Source organism: Arvicola amphibius, chromosome 13 (genome assembly GCF_903992535.2).
Source record: "Arvicola amphibius chromosome 13, mArvAmp1.2, whole genome shotgun sequence".
Lineage (NCBI taxonomy): Eukaryota > Metazoa > Chordata > Mammalia > Rodentia > Cricetidae > Arvicola > Arvicola amphibius.
In genome coordinates this window covers 36,489,463-36,511,396 of record NC_052059.1, presented here as the reverse complement: position 1 = coordinate 36,511,396, position 21,934 = coordinate 36,489,463, and the positions used below count along the sequence as shown (strand labels likewise).

At 42.8% G+C, this 21,934-nt stretch overlaps 1 protein-coding gene across 2 annotated transcripts in view; it reads right to left on the bottom strand.

The window, feature by feature from the left end:
• Window positions 1–224: 224 nt before the first annotated feature.
• Window positions 225–21,934, bottom strand: part of Dgkh (diacylglycerol kinase eta) — a 157,675-nt gene continuing 135,965 nt past the window's right edge. Inside the window, exons 21-30 of one of the 2 annotated variants that reach the window (XM_038310038.1) lie at window positions 19,069–19,176; window positions 18,064–18,177; window positions 17,705–17,839; window positions 14,972–15,135; window positions 13,873–13,978; window positions 12,812–12,904; window positions 10,048–10,167; window positions 9,256–9,364; window positions 7,502–7,632; window positions 225–1,703 (exon numbers count right to left, since the gene is read on the bottom strand). In XM_038310038.1, the coding sequence (XP_038165966.1) occupies window positions 1,617–1,703; window positions 7,502–7,632; window positions 9,256–9,364; window positions 10,048–10,167; window positions 12,812–12,904; window positions 13,873–13,978; window positions 14,972–15,135; window positions 17,705–17,839; window positions 18,064–18,177; window positions 19,069–19,176 (1,167 nt within the window). In that variant the 3' untranslated portion in view covers window positions 225–1,616. The remainder of the gene's footprint in view (window positions 1,704–7,501; window positions 7,633–9,255; window positions 9,365–10,047; window positions 10,168–12,811; window positions 12,905–13,872; window positions 13,979–14,971; window positions 15,136–17,704; window positions 17,840–18,063; window positions 18,178–19,068; window positions 19,177–21,934) is intronic. The other variant, XM_038310039.1, reaches the window with a different exon arrangement.

Below are 21,934 nucleotides of genomic sequence, written 5' to 3'. Positions count from 1 at the left end.
TTTTTTACTAGTAAATACCCACGCTAGAAATAAAAATGAAATGTCAAACATTGAGCAAATATTTGTCTAGAAAATATCAGGGATACTGTATCTCAAGACACTATGTAAATAAGTGTACATATGCAGGTAAGGGTATATGGGCAGGTATGTGTACACATGTGTGGGCATGTTTATCTACTAAGCACCTAGCAAATTTACTTTATCAAAATGGTCTCCGCTGGACCAGCAACCTGCTTGCTTCTCTTATATATAGAACTTGCAAATATTCCAATTAATTTTTGGCATATAATGACCAGAAAACACTTAAAAAGATTTTTTTAAAACTTTTTTTGACAATATATACCTTTGGCTTTCAAATACTTGGTAATTCTACTGAGCAACATTGACATATAATGGTTTTTTTTTAAAAAGGGAAGTATTATCTACCTGATAGACTATCAAAATTTGTGTGAAATAGTAATACAAGAGCCCTTAAGAAACAAAATTAAAATCTTCCATTAAAGTTCCTCGTGTCAGTAATTGCTTCAGCTAGTACAGACAACTCAGGGTGCAAATCTCAGCTGAGACCTTGGACAACTCCTCTATGCCAACAGTCTTACCAACTCAAACAGAAACTCAAAATGGTTATCAAACTGAAATGAAAAAAAAATGGGAACAAAATGTGAGGTTTAGAAAGTTACAATTTAAGTTTTGTTGGGCAACAGAGGTGTAAAGCTTATGAAAATGCCCAACAATTCTCTGAATGCACACACCTATGGTTTGGGTGAGGCAAATCAATTTGGTCTGCATAAGATGTACATCATTTGTTGATCACAGCACAGGTGAACGTTCACAGAGTCTTAGGTGTGGGATATTCTCTCCAAAGTCCACACTGAAGAAAAGTGCCCTTAACCAACCAAAAAGTGCTTGAGTAGTCAGGTGGTAATAAATTAAATTCCATTATAACAGACATTACAGCTACTGGAGTACTACAGTAATATACAATGACATGCAAGAAAAAGAAAGACAACTCAGGCAGGAGCGTCGTGCATTAAATTTGCGTCATTCATAGTATGTGATGGGTTGGTCTCACCATACTCTTTGACCAGTGGATACTGGGAACTTAGGGTGAAAACACTCAAAATACAATTCCCATCTTCATCTCCTAACCAGTCGTGTCTAGGCGGGAGCCAATGCCTTCACTGAGGAGGCCTGAGACGGTTCGGCTGCATACTGTTGACGCAGCTGCAGGTGCGCAGAAGAACCTCCTGCCAGTCCTGCTCTAGGGAAAGTGGAGGATCAGCGGGCGAGCAATTCCACCTTACAGAGAGGCAACTGCCTCCAACCATTCCTCCCGCTTCTCCCTTCTGCGAGCATTTTCTAGCATGTCAGCTTTGCACAATAAGAAAATGGCTTCGTGGAATGGGTGGGGTTGTTTTCTTGCTTGTTTTTGGCACAAATATGATTTTCTAATACCTCAAATCCAAACTTTCTCCCACAGCAAAACTCCAATCCAGAGAGGTGCTTCAGTGGTGCGCATCTACCAGGAAATCACGAGAACAGCAGTGGCTTCCAAGAACTCTGTATTGAGTCCCCAGGACTTCTCTTCCAGGAAATAGCACCGGTGCAACCACACCTCAGAGCAAGTTGGGAGGGTTTCTCTCGAGCTCTTTAATTCCCTGGAGAATTCGCTTCATGTGACCCACTTTCGGGATCCCCAGGTCCTAAAAAAGGAAGAAAGAAAACAAAACAAAACAAAACAAAACAAAACAAAACAAAAAAACCCAGAAAGATACAAGGAAGGAAGGGAGGGAGAAAGAAGGCAGGTTTACCAATAAGGAAGACTGGAAATTAAAATTTCAATTAGTAATCAGCATAATTAGCATTTACCTCATCCATTTTCTTAACAGTTTCTAGTCAATGGTTCTGGAAGTGACAGGTGAAAGGCTAAGCTACTAAAGCAAAAACAGCCTGAAACTGAGAAAGGGACCAATCAATAAAAAGATACCATGTCCCATACAAAACCCTCTTAAATGTGGTGCCGTCATGAATTATGTACAGCTAGGGACACTATTCAAGAGTCAAAGCTAATATGGTTCCTTCCCCTTTTCTTTTTCTAAGGACAGGCTCTTCTGCACCTGAGGCAAATGCTGGAGGAGGGCAGGTCTCTCCAGGTACATGCTTTTATGTGTCCATGCGCACACACATTCTGTTTCCTTCTTTTCCTTCTGGAGAAGAGCCCTGCTTCCTTGCCCAGCCTACTCTTGAATTCAGCGATTCTCCTGCCTCAGCTTCCCCACGTAGAATTATGTGCCTCCAGACCCAGCTTTTGTGTGTTATTTATGTCTTGTGTTCTATTAGACTGAACAATTGCGGCCTGCCAGGCATAGCGGCACAGGCCTGAAGGCCTGCGATTTAGGAGACAGAAGTCAGTGGGATAGGATCTCAAGGTCATCCTTGGCTATAGAGCAAGGGAGAGCAACGTGGGCTACGTGAGACCCAGGCTTTGGGGAGAAAACACCGTGAGACTTAATCCTGGAGAAGATGCCCGTGCCCCTACCTAAAACTTAAACCATAAATTTATCTGTAGTGGCATCAGGAGTCCTGATTTGACTGAAGGGTCTGATTACATATTCTTTATTTGTGTGTGAGTGGGGGAGGGGGGGTGCGCACATGCATGCATGTGCATGTGCATGTATGATTCCGGGCATGTACATGCTACAGTGACCATGTAGAGGCCAACTTTGGGTCGGTTCTCTCCTTCCAGTATTCTGAGGCAAGGTCAGTATTTTCAGTGCATGCCAGGCTAGCTGGCCCTGGCGCCTCTAAGTGATTCTCCTGTTTCCTCTCTCCTTTCTTTCCTGAACGTCCTCCACCCCAACAACCACAACAACAAAGAGTTAACTGCGAGATGACTTGTTCACAAAACGGAAATGTTCTAAGAAAGTTCACTTGGCTCTGTCTCTAATGTAAGAGCTGAACTTATTTTTAAATTTATAAATGAGGCAGATCAAGCTGATTTCAATGAACCCCATGCACACTGCACACATTATCTCTCACTTTAGAGCAGTAGTAATAACTATCACTCTAAATCCTTCCGGAAAACAACTTTTCCATAGCCAGTGCTAGTCAAGCGTGAGATCATTGCAGGGTAACATTTTTATCAAATTTAACTGACCGGGAAAAACAGACGCTCTCCTGTGCTACCAGGGTAAGGCTCCGCACACTTCACAGGTGTGTGATAAGCATCACACTTGAAGGCAAGGCCAATCCACACATTTGCGATGTAAATGCAGTGTAAATGGAGAGAGGGCTCAGTGACTAAGAGAGTTTGGTCCTTTTCCAGAAGACAGAAGTTCAGTTCCTACCACCCATGCCAAATGCTTTATACTCCAGTTCCAGGCATCCTGTGCCTTCTGCCTTGTGGGTACTCTACACATGGCTGACACTCACATATGCACATACATAAAAAAAAAAAAATCATTTTTTTTCTTTTTTTTTTGCAAAAAGAAATGTAGATGCTACCCTTCAGAGTTATTCAAGCAGAAGACTTGTTCTTTAGACTTTGTAGTAATATAGTCCTCAGCTTATAGAATATATTTTAATATTAAATACCTTTTTTTTTTGGTTTTTCGAGACAGGGTTTCTCTGCAGCTTTAGAGCCTGTCCTGGAGCTAGCTCTTGTAGACCAGGCTGGTCTCGAACTCACAGAGATCCGCCTGCCTCTGCCTCCCGAAATATCTTATTTTTCGGCCATATAAACACACCTTTGGTATTCTACTCAGAATGACTGCTTTGGTACAATGGGAGGAACGTTTACTAGAAGGTTACATTGGCTTCTTTGCTACAGCTTCTTACTTTTGGACAAATCTTTATGTCTTCTAGCTGTTAAGTTATGATAAAAGATTTGCCTCGACATTTGATATAGCTGTCATTTTAGCGGGGTTATCATATACTTATATCACCGTATATGTAGTTTTTATGTGGAATGTGTCTGTGTGTGGACGTATGTATGCAGACAGGTGTGTGGCTTGTATGTCCATGTAGTAGCCAGATATCAATGTCTCCTTCTTCTTTATCTTTTTCAAAGGTTTTAGGACTCTGGTTCCTGGCCGTCCAGGCAGAGTCAGGGGTGGGCTCCCTCCTGTGGCGTGGGTCTCAGGTTGGCCCAGTCATGGATGGCCACTCCCACACATTGTGAGCCACCTTTACCCCAGTACATCTTGCAGGCAGGACAGATTGTAGGTTGAAGGTTTTGTGGCTGGGTTGGAAGCCTTGCTGGCTTTGAGATTGGATCTCTCTGAACCTGGGACTCACGGATTTGGCTAGATTCCTGCCCAGTCTCTCCAGACCTTTATACTTGGTTTATTTATCATACTTTATTTCTGACTTTTTGTTTCTTTGGATGAATAGACAAAATTTTGCCAAAAACTCTTTTGAAGATACTGAGTTACCTTTGCAGCCACCCATACACAACTTTCCCTCTAGTAACCCTCCTGACTGTGTTCCACTGCCGGCCTTCCCCTCTGCTACAGTATGTTAGCAATGTATCTCTTTGCCAAATGTCTGGGTATTATCTTCAGTTGTTTAGTGACCTCCAGTGATAAGGGAGGGACGCTTGCACCAAGCCCTGGGAAGGAGCTGATTGGGTGAGGGGTGGTGAAGAGAAACAGGCAATGAGGACATATCCTTATGGTCAGAAACAATATTTTCAAGCAACTGAAAGGAGGTCAAAGTGGACGGGTCATGGGCCAGTAACAAGAGGGAGTAAACAGGCAGTGTTTGGGCCTCCACAGAGATGGACACCATTGTTCTCCCAAGAATAAGGGGCTGCTGGAAGAAGCAGAAAAACAACATGCTTGCTTGGAGATGGCAACGTATCAGTGATCCAACATGGGTTATGGGTTGGGGAGACAGAGGAACAGCGAGAAGATCAAGATGAAAGGTGGTCCTCCATGAGAAGGTGGATGTGGGATGCAGTGAAGGACGGTCCTGGGAAGATGTGGGATGCAGTGAAGGACGGTCCTGGGAAGATGTGGGATGCAGTGAAGGACGGTCCTGGGAGGATGTGGAATGCAGTGAAGGACGGTCCTGGGAACTTGGGAACAAAGATGGAGCAGAATCTACAGTGTTAAGAGTTTGGCTAGAATGGTGAGTTGGGCCAGGAAGAGGGAGGTGCTAAATCTGACTCTGGGTATCTCTGCTTCCAACACCCAAAGGGCTAGGGGCATAATTCAGAACAAAGCAGAGTTGGGGATGACACAGAGAGGGACAGAAGATGAGAGTCCCTCTTGAGACATGGGGATCTATTCCCTCTGTGATACGCAAGTATCAGCAGCCAGCTAGCAACAGAATTCTCAAGTTCACTTGTGAGGTCAAGGGCTGGAGGAGACTAAGAGTCACTGACGTATTCAGCGGTAGGCGTTGAAGCAATGGGAGTGGGGGAGGGGAAGAGACGGCTCTGCAGTAGGCAATCCTCTCCTGGCATTTTCTGAACTAGGGTACTATGGTCTGCTGCTTTGGACAGCTCAGACACAGAGGACAGGGATGCAGCTCTCCAGTTTCAGGGTTTTGTGCTCCGGGAGGCTCCTCTGTAAAAAACGTCCCCTTCCTGTCACCCATACCCTAGTTGAGAACCAAAAGGGTTAAGTGGCAATACAAATTTCTAAAGGAACATGTCAGAGGAGAGAGTATAATTGGCATGAAAATCACAAAGGAAACAAAAGCAAATCAAGAAAAGCTAATGAGAAAGATCAGTAAATTAATTCTTAACCACCTCCTTTCTTCCCTTACTTTTGTACTTCTGTGTATGCATGAGTTTGAATATTTGGCAAATATTTGCTACATTCAATACATGTGTATGTATGAGTACGCATCTGTGCCTCGAGTATGTATCTGTATATGGATTCACATAACGTGAACATGTATCTGGGTGTACTTTAACATATACAAGTTCAGCGTACATATGAAGTGAGCCTCTAGAAGGCAAATGGCACTGAGGGACCCTGGCACAATCCTTAACAGGCAACTGACTAGCCAATACATATTGCAACCTGACAGTGCTACCGAAAGGCCCGTGCGCACTAGCCATAGAGAGACCCTACAGCTCTGCGCACACGTCATGTGTGTGCACGCATGCATGCATTCAAGTTTTGAGATCAATCTTTGCTTTACAAACGTTAACTCAGTGTATTCTGAATTGCATCAGTTAGGACACACAGGATAATTATTATTAAATATTAATCTATTATTTTTATCATTATTATAGCTAACAATGTTTAGGTAGGAATAGTATTCTCCTTTCGATCTGCTAAAGCACTGTACAACTCCATAATAAAGATATGAACTTCACACTAGCCACTACCTGGACCAAGATTTCTGATAAACTATGCAGATGAAAGCACACCAGTCACGACTGAGCTAGAAAGAGCCATCACTGTGCACTCCAGAGCATAATCTATCAGGACGGGTTGATGCAGCTGTGCTATTTGTTGCAGTTTAAAATGGAAACATGTGCCTTGCTCTATCACTCGTGACCACATTTTTTGAGGCAGGGTCTCTCACTGACTTTAGAGAGATCATCGGCTAAACTGGCTGGCCAGAGAACCCTCCTGTCTCTACTCACTCCAGTTCTGAGGTTTAAGACACACGTTACCGCGGATCGACCTTTGGTTCCTGTGCTTGTTGCAGGGGAACAGCTTAACTGACTGCGCCATCTCTCCAGCGCCTATCATTCCAGTCTTAAATCTTCGACAGAATAATCCTGCCTCGGCTGGTCTACTGTTGGGTGTGTACCCAGAGAAAACCAGGGCATTCCTGTGCAGCATCAAAGAAAGGTTCCCCTGCTTTGGCATACGTGACTGGGAAAGCAGCTATGCAGATCTTTAGCTCCATTTACTAAAAAAAAAGGTCATTTCTTTTTGAAACTAATAAGATATCAACAATGCGTCATGGAAAGGAAGTTTTGATTTACTGGTTGGGTTATTCATGTAACCTCTAAAGTCCAGTTTAGAAACACAACAAAATCATAAGACTCTAAAATACCACTGTTGTCTCACAGAAACTTTCATATAATAGGAAGACGCTCTGATTGGTATTCTACATTAATTTTTAGTCAACCTTACATTCAATTCATTTTTAGCCTTTCCCAACAATAGCCATCCACCATCCATGCAGCTGCAACACAATGAGAAGCAGAAACGCGAGCAACTTGGAAACATTAGGACAGGAGCAGCCAACCCCAATGGACACAGACGGGTGATCGGGTGCATGCTGAGCTGCAGCGATGAGCGGCAGAGAATGGCTCTGACCGGAAAACACTGCTGACATTCTCACTGGAAAAGCAGACACCAAAGTCAGATCAGGAACAAGGAATATGTGAGATGACTAACCGTTTGCAGAACACAAGCCAAGCTGGGAGCACGTGACAGACGACACACAGGGAGAAAAGGTTCTGTGTTGCAAGCAATGTTCCAAAACCAAAGAGAAGCTCAAAAGGAGGAGGGGGGAAAAAAGAGAATACCTTAAGATCTCGTCTTTCCAGATGCAAAAGTTCAGCCCCTCTGATGTCATGACGGATGAAGATTTCTTTGTACTCTCCCAAATTGAGCAGATCCAGCCAAGCAGCAACTTCCTCTGTGCCCCAATTCTGAACTACCAAAGTTAAGAGCAAAACCCCCTTAATTTCCACATGCGCGATGCAGTCACAAAGCAGAGGTGGGCCACAGAAGATGCGAGACAGACAGCAGCAGCGCTAGCATAGGGCAGGCGGAAGGCGGTGCTTCGCGAAGCTGCCCTCCCCTCCCCATGCAGGTTACGGACCGCCGGCAGATGGATGCGAGGAGGCTGTGACGGTACAAGAATGTGCGCCGCCTGCACTCACGCCTTCAGCTGCAGGCCAGCTTCTCAGCTGAACTATACAACGTGCGCTAGGGCATTAACTTTGCACCATTAGGATCAAGGATGCAAAAATCATAATGAGCTCTGATGCCTTGCCTTCCTAAGACCACGGGTGAGAATGCTTAGTTAGAAATGAGCTCCAAGGGGGCTGGAAAGATGTCTCAGCAGTTAAGAGCATTGCCTGCTCTTCCAAAGGTCCTGAGTTCAATTCCCAGCAACCACATGGTGGCTCACAACCATCTGTAATGAGGTGCCCTCTTCTGGCCTTCAGGCATACACACAGACACAATATTGTATACATAATTAATAAATATTTAAAAATAAAAAAGAGAAATGAGCTCCAAGTGTTAAAATTAAAATATGATCGGGGCTACGTGGTTCTATACATTCTTCTACTTGAGGTCTTGCTTCAAGTGCCGCCTTCACTGACTCTACTGTTCTTGACAATTCGAACAATAAATGGCTATAGGAAATGGCTACAGGAAATGGCTAGAGATCACTTTAATGTCATTTAAAAACTGTTCAGACTGCTACTATCCAAGACTAGTTGAATTATACTACTTTTTAGTTTGGATAATCGTTTTTTTAAACCATTTATTCAATGTGAGTTAGCATAATAAAACCCTATTTTTTTTTTTGGCTGTATTTGGTTTTTAAGCACATCTAATAGCTATTCCTATAGATGTAAGGTTTTATATCACTTTTTTAATAAAGACCACAGTGGTAACTCAGAAGAATTAATGAAATTCTTCTAAGAATTTATAAAGTGATTTCATTGTGGAAAGCAGATCTAGACATAGAACTCCCAAGGTGCTGGCATAGAGGGCATCCAGTTCAACTCTGAGGGAAGGGGACCAGGAAAGTAGCAGGGTACAGAAGGAACGGGCACCGGCATTTTCAAAGGGTGGAGCGCTGTCCTGGAAACCGGGAAAAGAGGATCTGTAACTTCAGTGAAGAAACATATTTAGCAGGCCGAGTAAAAGAACATGTCTATGTCCCCCTCATCAACGCGATCTGGATTTCTAACTCTGAGAAGAAAATGAAGCTGCACTCTGATGTTTGAAGCAGCTGCTGAGGAGATAAAGACCCGTCTGAATGGACACACTGACCCGCTGGGCACACAGAAGGAACTAGTGGCCACTTGTCTTCTCATTCCATTTGGAACCACACATTCTCATCCACTACTGGACATGCTGGGTATGATATAGCTTGCATGGGTCAATGTAGCATTTTAACCGAAGTGTACAATTCAGTGGTATTTAGTATATTTGCAGTGCTGGGAAATGCTCCCGCTACCTAGTCCAAGAGCGTCCCCTCATCCCCTCACTGATACTTTTTCAGTAACGTATTTTTTTCCTCCGCTGTGGGGCCACTTACCAGGCTGTGAACTTGTTTTCTGTTTCTGGGCCTTTTCCTTTTTAAACTTTGGCACGATGCGAAAGACTGTGCTTTTGCTGTTTCTTTTGGTGCAATCCATTGGAGGTTCCTGTTCAAACCACGGGGAGAAAAAAAAGTCACGGCTTTAGGAGTTATGGGAAGAAAAGAAAACCCCACTTTATTAATAGGGATAAAATAAGAACGGTGTCCTAATTAGGGTTTTCTCTTGCTGTGATAAACACCATGGCTGAAAAGGTTTATATTTCAGCTTATACTTCCATATCACAATCTATCTGTGAGGGAAGTCAGGACAGCAACTCAAACAGGGCAGGAACCAGGAGGCAGGAGCTGATGCAGAGGCCATGGAGGGGCTGCTTACTGGCTTGCTTATCATGGCTTGCTCAGCCTGCTTTCTGATAGAACCTGGGACCACCAGCCCAGGGGTGGCATTACCCACGATGGGCTGGGCCCTCTCCCAGCAATCACTAACTAGGAAATGCCCCTATAGGCTTCCCCACAACCCAACCTGGTAGGGTTTTCCAATTGAGGTTCCCTCTTCCCAAACAACTCTCGCTTGTGTCTAGTTGACATAAAACTAGCCAGCACGAATGGGTTTGGAAGACTCACCTTGTACCACTCTACTAACTGCCCATGCTCACAAAAGAGCCCTTCCTCCCTCCCTTAACAGCAAAACATTTCAAAGTAGTATTCAAAATTCATTTCCGTGAAATGTCTCTTCTTCAAAAGTCAGTTCAAACTCTAAAGTCTCGTTGCAGGCTGAGTTTTCCATACCTCATCCTCATTGGGGCGGAGGATGTAATAAAGCCAGGGGATCTCCGTTAACTTCTGCAGCTCCACCTCCACAGAGTGTAAGGCACTGGATACCAGCTCTTCATGGGGAGATTCCAACTGCTAGTCACGGGCAAAGGGAGAAACCAAAACAAAGCAAGACTCAGCAACCAACTTCATGGAACAGCAAGGCCACTTAAGAGCATCCTTCCTTCTGATAATAAGCTGTTGGCTTCCACTCTACCTCCCAGTCCTGACATGTGCCTGACATGTGCAACCGGAGCTCAATGAGTTTCCCTCCCAAAGTGCTGCTTTCAGTGTTCCTTGGACATGATGCCCTTCCCTTCCCCACTGCAATTTTCTCCTTCACTGCTCCCAAGCACATTATCTGTGAACTGTCACATATGGGTCAAAAATTTTATGGCTCACGGACTTTGTTCCAAGAAAAAAAAAATTACAGTTTTAAAAACTCAAATAACCTGTCATCTAAAAAACACATCACAAAAAAAATAATCTCAAAAGCCAAAAGAGCAGTTTAAGGGAAAAATGAATCTCAGAAAAAATAGTGATGAAGAACTATTACAAAATCAGTATAAAGCTGAAAGCCAAGGGGCTGGCAACCTGAAGCCGGATGTAGATACTTTAGAGAGAATATAACTGCCATTTGTTTTTCATAATAACTAAGCAAAGGCGGTCATTACAATACACAGAATTAGAAAGCAGTAGGTGAGATTCTAGTCCTGGGTGGTTACTAACTACGCAGAGTTAGGAAGGGTACTGTGTTAGGCACTTAGTTTCCTCTGTGTTAGAAACAGCACAGCATGACTAGAACACTTCTGAGGGCTTTTTCTGCTAACCAGGACCTTCACAGACCATTTTAAAACTCTACAGTACCTACACCGGTGTTCGCGGAATAACAGAAAGGAAAGTTCTGAGATTATCTTTATGGTTTTTATAAGCATCTTTTTGTTGTTGACTCTCCATGATACTAAAAGTATCTCCCAGTAGTTAATAAAATAATGAGATTTTCCACTCTACTGTATAACATTTACCATTTTCCTTTTAGTATAAGGAAACTGATTAGATGATTTTTCACATTTGTTCTGGAAGTAAAACGAAAAATAAACTTTAGTTGTTCTCAAATACAATAAACTACTGTAACATCACTATTGCTAAAAGTTTAGGTAAATTTTACTGGGACATATTTCAACGCGAGCATCTATATTTGAGGATCACAGAAAATTAGAGATGGAGGGGGAGGGTCTTATATTTTAACATAATATAATCACTAATTATAATACACTAGAGCAAAGGAGTTTTTTTGGTGTAAAGAACAAAGTTATGCTTCTATTTCTTATCATGAATGACCTGAAGGGACACAAAGAAGAACTTCTCTACTTAAAAACAGGACTTCTGATGGGCTTACTGTGGAAAAAGCAATAGAAGATTCTGGTCAACAAAAGTAGTGTTAATGATAGCCAAGAAAGGAGTAACCAATGCTTCTTCCTCCCAGTTCTGGGTAGCAGGAGTGGTAACAGCCACCCTGAGCCTGGGAAGCTGTTTCAGGGCCCCAGGAGGTGGTGAAGAGCACTGGCCCCAACGGAAGCCTCCAGGTCTCTTGAGCAGAGAGGAGGCTCCAGTGGCAGCATCTCGTGGGACCACAGCCAGGCGGGGAATCCAGTTCCCCAACCCACCGCTTCAAGTAGGATGGCGTTAATGACTTCCATCATTTTATTTAGGTTTGTATTTGCCCAAAGAGATGAAACTACTATGAGAAGAAATGCTCTCAGATGACTGGAAGGGATACAAGGAAGGGAGAGACAGCGAATGCATCTGCGCTTCCACACACCTAATGCCACAACCCAGCTACAGGTGGGGACAGGATCCAATGTTGGAACATTCAAAAAAACCACTCAGGAGTTTTTACAGAAAGGGCTGGTCTGTATTTATGCTCCAGGCCTGTGGGCTTTTGCCAGATTCACACTTTCATATGCTTGATTTCCAGGGCCAAACTGAATTAAAACAAAAACAGTGCTTGAAACACAGTGTTTACAGGGCAAGTCTGAATGGCCATGCCAACTGTATTTCCAGTAATCGCTGGGAGACTGACTCCTCCTAAATGTGTGCACGCACGAAGAGTTGAGGGATGTCTACTATCCTTTAAACATCTCACATCTCTCAAAGTTGACCAGGGAGAGAGGAGTGGCATGAGAACATGGTGGCCCGAATCACAGCTCTAAAGGTTAGCATGGCTTTCCAGAAGGCAGAAGTTTGGCCGAAAGGGAGGTCAAGAATGGAGGTCAGGGGTCTGCTCAGTTCACATACTCACTAACAAAGCCAGGCTCAGATTTTTAGCCCATCATCTGCACTACTGTCCCAGTTAGAATCAGGGGATAACTTGACACAAGCCTAGAGCCACAGGGGGAAAGGGGACCTCAAATGAGGAATTTCCTTCATCAGACTGGCCTGTGGCATGTCTGTAGGGCATTTTCTAAATCACCACTGAAAGAAGGCACAGCTCTCAGTGGGTAGCATCATCCCTGGACACCTGGCTCTAGGCTCTTAGAGACGTGAGCATAGACGCAAACCATTTTCTTCTATGGTCTCTGTTTCATTTCCTGTCTCCAGAATCCTGCACTGACTTCCCTCAGTGATGGATTAGGACCTGGGAGTTATAAAATGGAACAATCCCTTTCCTCTTTAATTTGCTTTGGGTCACAGGCAAAGAAGCCAGCTAGAACAGCTAGCAATCATTTCTTTTCCTTACCAAAGGAACCCGGCCAACGAGCAAAGACTCTGTTTCATTATATAGAGCCTTGACATTGATGGCTATTTCAGTGGCAGTATCTCTCGTGAGGCTCTAGAAAACAACAAAGATATATATTTCCACAGTAAATGAGGATTCCATCACCAATAAATCCAGTAAATTTTATTCTCATTATAATGATTGTTTAAAGATATCAAAATTCTACAACAAATTCAAATTTTCATACACAGGTTTGTTAGTATGGTTATTTCTGTTAATTAGTATATCAAAGAATCAAAAGGATGACTTAAAATGTATATATTCTCAGGCTCACAACTCCTACTACAAGTTCATATACAATGGAACCCAAATATACATAAATGTTCCCATAAAAGTTAAATCAAAAAATCCTTTTTTTTTTCTTTTGATTTGGGTGTCTCTGTCTAGCTTTGGAGTCTTATCCTGGAACTAGCTCTTGTAGACCAGGCTGGCCTGGAACTCACAGAGAACAACTCAGTGAAAAATGACACTCAGTATCAGAACACAACCAAGAAATGACTGCACCTCTCCAACCAAGTGCATGTGGTCATTTCTAGGTTTTTCCTTTAAGATCCAGGGGAGAGGGTGAAGGCAGAGGAAGAAGGAAAGACGACAGCGGACAGACAGCGTTAGCCCATGAGACGACTCAGCGAGTCAAGGTGCTTCCCACCCAGCCTGCCAACTCTGAACCCACGTGGTGGAAGAGAGAAAGAGCTCTTGCAAGCTGTGTTCTGACCTCCATCCCCTGGCGGGAGATAGTCCTCTGAGGTGCAAGGCAGCCAAAGGTGAGCCTGAGAAGCCAGCCAGTAGGCAGTGTTCCTCCATGGCTTCTGCTTTGGTTCCTGCCTGAGTAACTAAGCTAACTTCATGGCGGAGACGTGTAAGTCAAAGACTCTTTCCTCCTCAAGGTGATTTTGGCTAGCACTGTAATCGTAGCAACAGAAAGACACTACCGTCTTTCACCGCGAGGGTTTCTACAGGATGGTAAGTAGTTGAAATACCAAAAGAATCTGTGGAAAGGGAATTTACCATTAAATCCTCACCTCCGGGAAGCGTGGGTTGGCTTTGTTCAGGGCATGCGAGCATGCATTTACTGCATGAGCCAGTTCCTGCTCCAGCAGACAGTGAATTGTGGCTGCATCACAAATCCTAAAAGTAAAGATGAGACCGAATAAACAACTTGGGGCACTGCTGAAGACTCGCCTTGAGAAGCGCCTCCGCTTGCCTGGAGACCGCAGTGCTGATAAGCGAGAAAGGCCACAAACACAGGGTGGCTTCCAAGTCTCCAGGACATCCGCTTGCTTGCTGGTTTACTGAGGTGCTGGGTTGAGCCCAGGGCCTTGCCCACACTAAGCTGGCGTTCAATCAATTTCACCCCAGTGCGGAAACGGCAGATGAGACACACCAAGGGACAACTCACCGTATTTACTACCTACTTGCTGTTCTATACATATTATAGAATTTTATGATCACAGCCCACGATGATAAATTTTCCCAAATCTGCAGGTGAAGACATGGAGGCTCACAGAGATCAAATATATATATATATATATATATATATATATATATATACACACACACAGAGCCAATAAACGGAGAATTCACCACTCCCCCTTGGAAGCTAAGTTAGGTGAAGAGGGGTCAAGGATCTCGTCACAGCCTTTCTTCCACTCTGAATAGTGCTGTTGTAGTGATTTTTATACCTTTGTTTGTTTGCTTTTTTTTTTCAAGACAGGGTTTCTCTCTATGTAGCCCTGACTATCCTGGAACTCACTCTGTAGACCAGGCTGGCCTCGAACTCAGAGATCCTCCTGCCTCTGCCTCCTGAGTGCTAGGATTAAAGGCGTGTGCTACCACTGCCTGGCCGATTTTTAGATCTTTTACATTCATCAAACTCTTTTTTAAAGATTTCTTTCTTTTCTGCCTAGAAAGATAACTTATGTGTGGTCCTAAACCTTTGTGTGTGCTCCCAGACTTCTTCCAACATCCCATCCACAGAGAGTGCTTACAGGACAACGTGGAGTAGAACAGAAACACTAACGAAAAGTGCACTGTGTGGCAGGGCACATCCAGCATCGCTTTCCCAGCTATGTAAGACACAGATTACAGAGACCAGCCAAAACTCCAGCAGAAGCACTTTACCTAGTAATGAGTTCCTCTGCGGCCTGGGAGCAGAGCCGCATCTGTGACACTTCCTCCGTTGCCAGGTCGGCGGTGGGATGGATGTACAGGTTGGTTCGAAGAACGGGTTTGCCAGCGTCACACTTCTGCTTGTCTTCCCAAGACTTCAGAGTGCTTTCAAAGGCCTGTTTAGACCAGGATTGCATGGAACGGCTAAGTTAGCGCTCAGAGACTGACAGAACTAACTGATTAACCATATATCTGTATACACACATACATGTGTGTGTGTGTGTGTATAGAGATACATATAGTATATACAGATACAGATATATGTGTATATATTCATGTATGTATACTTGTGCATTAAGTATATATGTGTATTCATGTGTATATGTGTGTATACCGATATAGCTAACTGTATATATATTTATGTATATACTTATGTGTGCATGTATATACTCGTGTATATATGTATGTATGTATATGTGTGTACAGATATAGAAATACGTGTATATATTCATGTATGTATGCTTGTGCATAAACACATGTGTAAGCATATATGAATACATATGTATGCTCATACACGAGTATACATGCGTGAATAAATATATATGTGTATGTATGTGTATATGCAGCTATATATGTGTGTATATTCACATATATACAAATATAGATATATGGTTAATAAGTTAATTAGTTAATAATATACATACAGATATAGATAAAAAAGATATATGATAGCTAGGTATTACATGAATGACCCTGAAACTCTGAGTGATTTGCTATACTCTAAAACCTAAATTAGTGAAAGGGATTTTTTCAAGTTTTTCAATGTATCACGATAAGGAGTAATGTAACCAATGAAGATGTTTATCGCATTGATGTTAACTGGGCAAAGATATGTTACATTTGTTTATGTTGCAGAATATTACTTTAACTATGTGAGGGTGTGTTACAATTGTTTCTGTTGCTTTTGTTAGCCATGTACAGATGTGTTACATTTGTTTGTGCGGCATTTGTTTAATTACAGTTGCATTTGTTTCACCTTGCCTGCCTAAGGCACCTGGCTGGTCTAATAAAGAGATAAATAGTCAATTGCTAGGCAGGAGGGATAGACAGAACTGGCCAGCAGAGAGTAAAGAGGAGGAGAAATCTAGAAGGAGAAGAGAAAAAGAGAGAAGAGAATGTGGGAGAAAGAGAGGGATATGCCTGGTGCTAGAAGCCAAGTAGTCAGCTAGTCATAGAAGAGAACCTACAGATGCCAGGCAGTGGTGGCGCACGCCTTTAATCCCAGTACTCGGGAGCCAGAGACAGGCGGATCTCTGTGAGTTCGAGGCCAGCCTGGTCTACAGAGTGAGTACCAGGACAGGCTCCAAAGCTACAGAGAAACCCTGTTTCAAAAAACAAACAAACAAACAAACAAACAAACAAAAAAAACAAAAAAAGAACCTACAGATGTAGAAAGGTAAAAAGTCCTGAGGCAAAATGTAGATAATGAGAAACCGGTTAAGTTATAAGAGCTAGTAGGACAAGCATAAGATAAGGCCAAGCATTCATGATTAAAATAAGTGTCTGTCATGATTTGGAAACTGGTTGGTGGCCTAAAAGAACGTCTAGTACACACTGGTATTAATAAGGAGCATGCATGCTTCAATCTTTATTTATTCAATTAGTGATCAACTGTAATTTTATTTTACTTTACTCTTTTACTAGATACTATGGATAGTGTCAGCCGTATTTGTCAAGGGCTAACCTTAATGAGAAATGCTTTTTATTGGTGGGGGGGGGGGGGAGATCAAAATATAGAGATGGTTAGAGGAAGATCAATGGCTGCGAGGGCTAAGGGTGAGAGAGAGAGAGAGAGAGAGAGAGAGAGAGAGAGAGAGAGAGAGAGAGAGAATAAGAATGTGGAGCACAGGGAAACAACAGGGAGAGTAATGCCATCTAGGAGGGAAGGAGGGAGGGAGGGAGAAGGAGATGTATGTGTGAGAGAAAGTGTGTGTGTGCGCGCGCGTGCACGTAGGTGCACTTGTGCGCACGTATGTGTGTGTATTTAAGACGTTCCCACTGTATATCTCTGGCTGGTCTGGCCCCGAGTATGTAGACCAGGCTGGCTTGAGATAATAGAGGCTTGACCTGTCTCTGCCTGCCAAGTGTTAGAATTAAAAGACAGTGCCACCATGTCTGGCAGCTAACAATATATTATTAAATTACCAACTGTAAAAACTGCGCCACAAATACAAAATATCAGCAATAGGGATTTATGTGTGCTGAGGGTAGAAGGAAAGAAATATACAGAAATAGAATTAGAGTTCTATGTACTTTCTACTTAATTGCTTGATACACCTAAAAACTGTAAAAATTCATTTTAATTTAAAACAAAACTGAGTAAACCTTTGCTCATGGTTAAAACTTCAATAAGCTCAGAGATGCACACGGGCTAAATGGCATATTTAAGGAACAATCTAAATTCCTCTCAATGTTTCAGGTGTTTTTTTTGTAACTATCAACTTTTAAGAAGTAGTTTAGAAAATTCTCGAAGCATATGAAGGACAGAAAGATGGCTCCATGGTGAAGGGCACGCACAACTCTTGCAGAGGACCCGGCACTTACATCAGATGGCTCACAATCACTCCAGCTCCAGCGAGGTGCAATGCCCCCTCCTGGCTTGTGTGGGCACTGCACTCGCACGCAAAATGCTCCCCACAATGTGTGCACAGGATGAAAGGTTACCATGGAAACACTGTTACGTACTCTGTCTCTCGTCAGCATCTGGGCTCTGTTTTTGTGCACGATCTTGATGATCCCTGGAGGCTGCACCCACGCTTCGCCATCCACCTGCACAGGGACTCCCTCATCACCAAATATGGTGATTTTCACTGTACGGCACTGAAATAAAAGCCAATATGTTACCGGAGAATACAGATCAGCCTGAGCGCCTCTGTGGAATGGAATTCTATGCTTTACCACTGCAATGACACACCGACACTGACAGACAGACAGACAGACAGACAGACAGTACTTTACTTATCAGCACAGTAGTCATTGGAGACAGCTTCCTTCCATGCTCCATGACCCAGGAAATACAGTGAGCTGTGATCAGGGACACCAACCTGTGCTATCCGGTGATGCTGCAGTTTAATGACCCTTGATACTGCCATCTGCACACTGTCAAACACAGCAACGACTTCCAGAATCTTGTCATCGAATGACGGCGCAGCGAATATCTAGGAGGGAAAATCGATGATGCTCATTTCCACCCATGGTTTAGATAGAGGGAACCCCAAACCCTGCCACACAGACACTAAAAACCTCAAGACAGTGAGGAGGAGGTGAGTGTCGGAAAGTAGCAGGCCAGGGAAGTGATCACCACAGACAGCTTAACATAAACATCCGTCCAAGAAGGGGCTCAGCATCCACAGGGTAGTCAAACGTCTCATTCAGCACTCTCTAGAAGTTATGTGGATATTAAATAATGACTATAAAGCCCTTCTGAGTACCTAGTGGGTGTTTAGGAGTGTCGACTTTATTTTACTCTCATTGACTTCACACCTTTAAAATATCTGAGTGGTGTTCTACTGGAAAAAAGAATGGGTGGGTTGGTTGCTATACTTCAGCAGAGCCAGAATCTAGCCATGGCATGGGCATTATACCCTGTACGCTCATTTGACCCTGAAGCCGAAATCGGGGTAAAAGTCTTCCAGACCATGGCAATATATGACTGTCTGTGGTATGTCCACATCAATCCTTGTGCTTTTCACTCTTTTGAGAGCAACTGTGTTTGTACCACACAAACATGACTATGTTTTTTTTCCTTTCATAATACAAGGATATACACAAAGGAAACAGAAATAGTCCCACACCTTGCCAGGTGTGGTGGTGCACACCTTTAATGCCAGAACTCCGGAGAAACTTTAGGGTGTATTCATGAGAGAGAATGTTGACATAAGACGCTATGAATTCCACCTCTCACCTTCCAAACATTGTAAAAACATTTGTCAGGTAAATATCGATATGAAAATAATATCACAAAGCACAGTAAAAAAAAAAAAAACAGACATTCTAGTGATCTTTATGACCGTTGAGGAAACAAACTCTAAGCCCACTATGCTACTTACATCATCCTCTTTGGTTCCACCCCAGAAGTTGGTGCCTCCTGCGTAGCTAGGGATGTTCAGCACCGCTATGCCTTGTAAGCTGGGTAGAGGAATGTACTGCCCATCACACTGCAAGATAAAATGCTTGGAGGTTAGAGCATCTATAATCCCAGCACTTCAGAGTGGACATAGAAAGAACAGAGGGGTTCATGGCCATCCTCATCTACACAGTAAGTTCAAGGGTAGCCTGGGCTACATGAGATCCTTTCTCAAAAATAAAAAGTTTAGAGGTCAGACAAAGAGTAAAACTGTTACTTCAGAGTTACTGGGACAGGAATGGGTCAGCAGTGCTTGCCTTCTTATTGTTTTTGGTTTGTTTGGTTTGGGGTTTTTTGTTTGTTTGGAGACTGGGTTTCTCTGTTTATTTCTGGCTATTCTGGAATTCACTCTGTAGACCAGGCTGGCCTCAAACTCACAGAGATCTGCCTGCCTCTGCCTCCTGAGTGCTGGGATAAAGGCGTGTGCCACCACCCACCGCCTTTCTTGTAAACACACTCTTTGAGATACAGTGTAATATGTCTGTAGCTTTCTTGTAGATAAACTCTTAAATATTACAAAGACCTTTATCTCACTTTTTTCCTAATTAAAATTTTTTTAAGTATAAATAACTTTAAAAACAAAAGCTGAACAGTAGAGGCACACACTTTTAACTCCCAACACTAGAGAGGCAGAGGTAGGCACCTCACTGTGAGTTCAAGATCAGCCTGATCTACAGAGCTAGCTCCAGGACAGCCAGGGTGATTACATAGAGAAACTCTGTCTCAAAAATCCAAGAGAAAAAGTGTAAATAAAGGAGAAATTTCTACAAAGACTTAAGTAAAAATAGCTTTCCTCTGCCTTTCCTCACACATCAGGCAGGACTTTTCCTGAATCTCCTTCAGATCACTTCTAAAAATTCTAGCCCCGTGGTTCTTAACCTTCCTAATCCTGCGACTCTTTAATACAGGTCCCCATGTTGTGGGGACCCCCATCCATAAAACTATTTCATTGCTACTTCATCGTTGTAATTTTGTTACTGTTATGAATTGTAATGTAAACATCTTACATTACAGTAAGTTGTTATGTAAATAGCTTTTGCAACCCCTGTGAAAGGGTTGTTCCACCCCCAAAGAGTCACAACCCACAGGTTGAGAAATGCTGTTCTAGCCCGTACTGCTGAGGTCTCTCTGTGCTTGGTATAGGCGCCCTGTTGAACACAAGCCCCTTGGGAGCAGGCTCTGGCCCCACCCATCTCACTCAGAGCTCTCACAACTGGGTACTCGCCAGGGTTTGGTTAACCAATCAGCAACCATCGAAACTGAAAGCTGGATGGGGCTGATGGGTAGGTGAGTAAAGGTGCTTGCCAACAATCCCGACAACCGGAGCTCAATACCTTTAACTCACACCTATGGGAAAAGAACAAATTCCCCAAGTTGTCCTCTGACCTCCCCATGTATACCTGGAACACTGGCACAGATGCAAACACACACACACACACACACACACACACACACCCCAAAAATTTTAATCAAAGCTGTGTTGTTTATATAGACAGATGCAAAGGCAAGGAAAAAACTATGCATACTGAATAGTTTTGTACACGCCCACCCTCTAATTCAACTAAATGAAAATTAAATTATCACTTAGATGGGAAATGCAGCTTTGACTATTACAGTAATTACTGAGTAGAGGCAAAACTAACATTTCATAAATGTTGCTCCTCAAACGTATTTTCATTTTTTGTTTTATTATATTTGTTCATTCTTAGTTAAAAATACGAATACTGAGATGGACACAGGCAGTTAAGGAATGAAGTGTCTGAAGAGAAATTATGTTTGAGCATACACTAGATAATGCACCAAAACAACATTGGTGTCCCATAAAATGTATGTTTTATGTGTCAAGAATACTTCAAATTATTTTAAAACTTCTCTTATAATGATCATATTTAATTATTTAAACAAGGCCATATAAGGTTTTTCTGCATGAACATTTGATGGGGCTTCATTTCAAAAGAAAAGTTCTTGTAGATACCATATGTAAAATAGATGCTGTGTCTCCAGTTTATTCTTACATTAAGACATGGTCATCAAGAGCTACATTTTAATGTCCAACCAAAATTATTGCTAACCTTTAAAACAAATGAAATCGCAGTGCAAACCAGCTTTTACGAAGTAAGCAACCGTGATTTCCTATTTCCCCACGCGCCTATTCACCGCCACCTGTATTTCTTATAATCGTTTCCTTTACCATGAGGCCACAGGGCTAACCGTTCAACAGGCAGCTTATTTCGCATTCAAAGATCCACCCCGCTTCCTAGCGCCCAGTGTGTACTCAGTGTACGGCTGGAAAGGAAATTAGTATTAATCATTTAGCGGAACAAAGAAGCCGATAGAAAAACCAGCTACAGTTCCTTGAGAAAGAGCTATTTAAAGTCACATGACTAAATTAACGAAGGTATTTTAAAATGCTATTTTTGCAAATAGAAAATAAGTTTCTCTGTCTTGGTTTGCATTTTTAAGAGAGGGTCTCACTCTGTAGCCCAAACTAGCCTGGCATTTGTAGCGACCCTCTTGCCTCATCCAGCCCCACAAATACAGGATTACAGGCATGTACACCAAACGTAATGTAAATTGTTTTTGCTGTTTTTTTTGTTTTGTTTTGTTTTGTTTTAAATTAGGACAGGGTTGGGGCTGACAAGGTGGTTCAGCCTTTAAGAATACTGGCTGCTTTCAGAGAATTCAAGTTCAACTCCCCACACCCACATAAGGTTAACAACAATCTTTAACTTCAGTTCCTGGGAATTCAACACCCTCTTCTGGTTCCCACAGGCCCTGCATGCATGTAA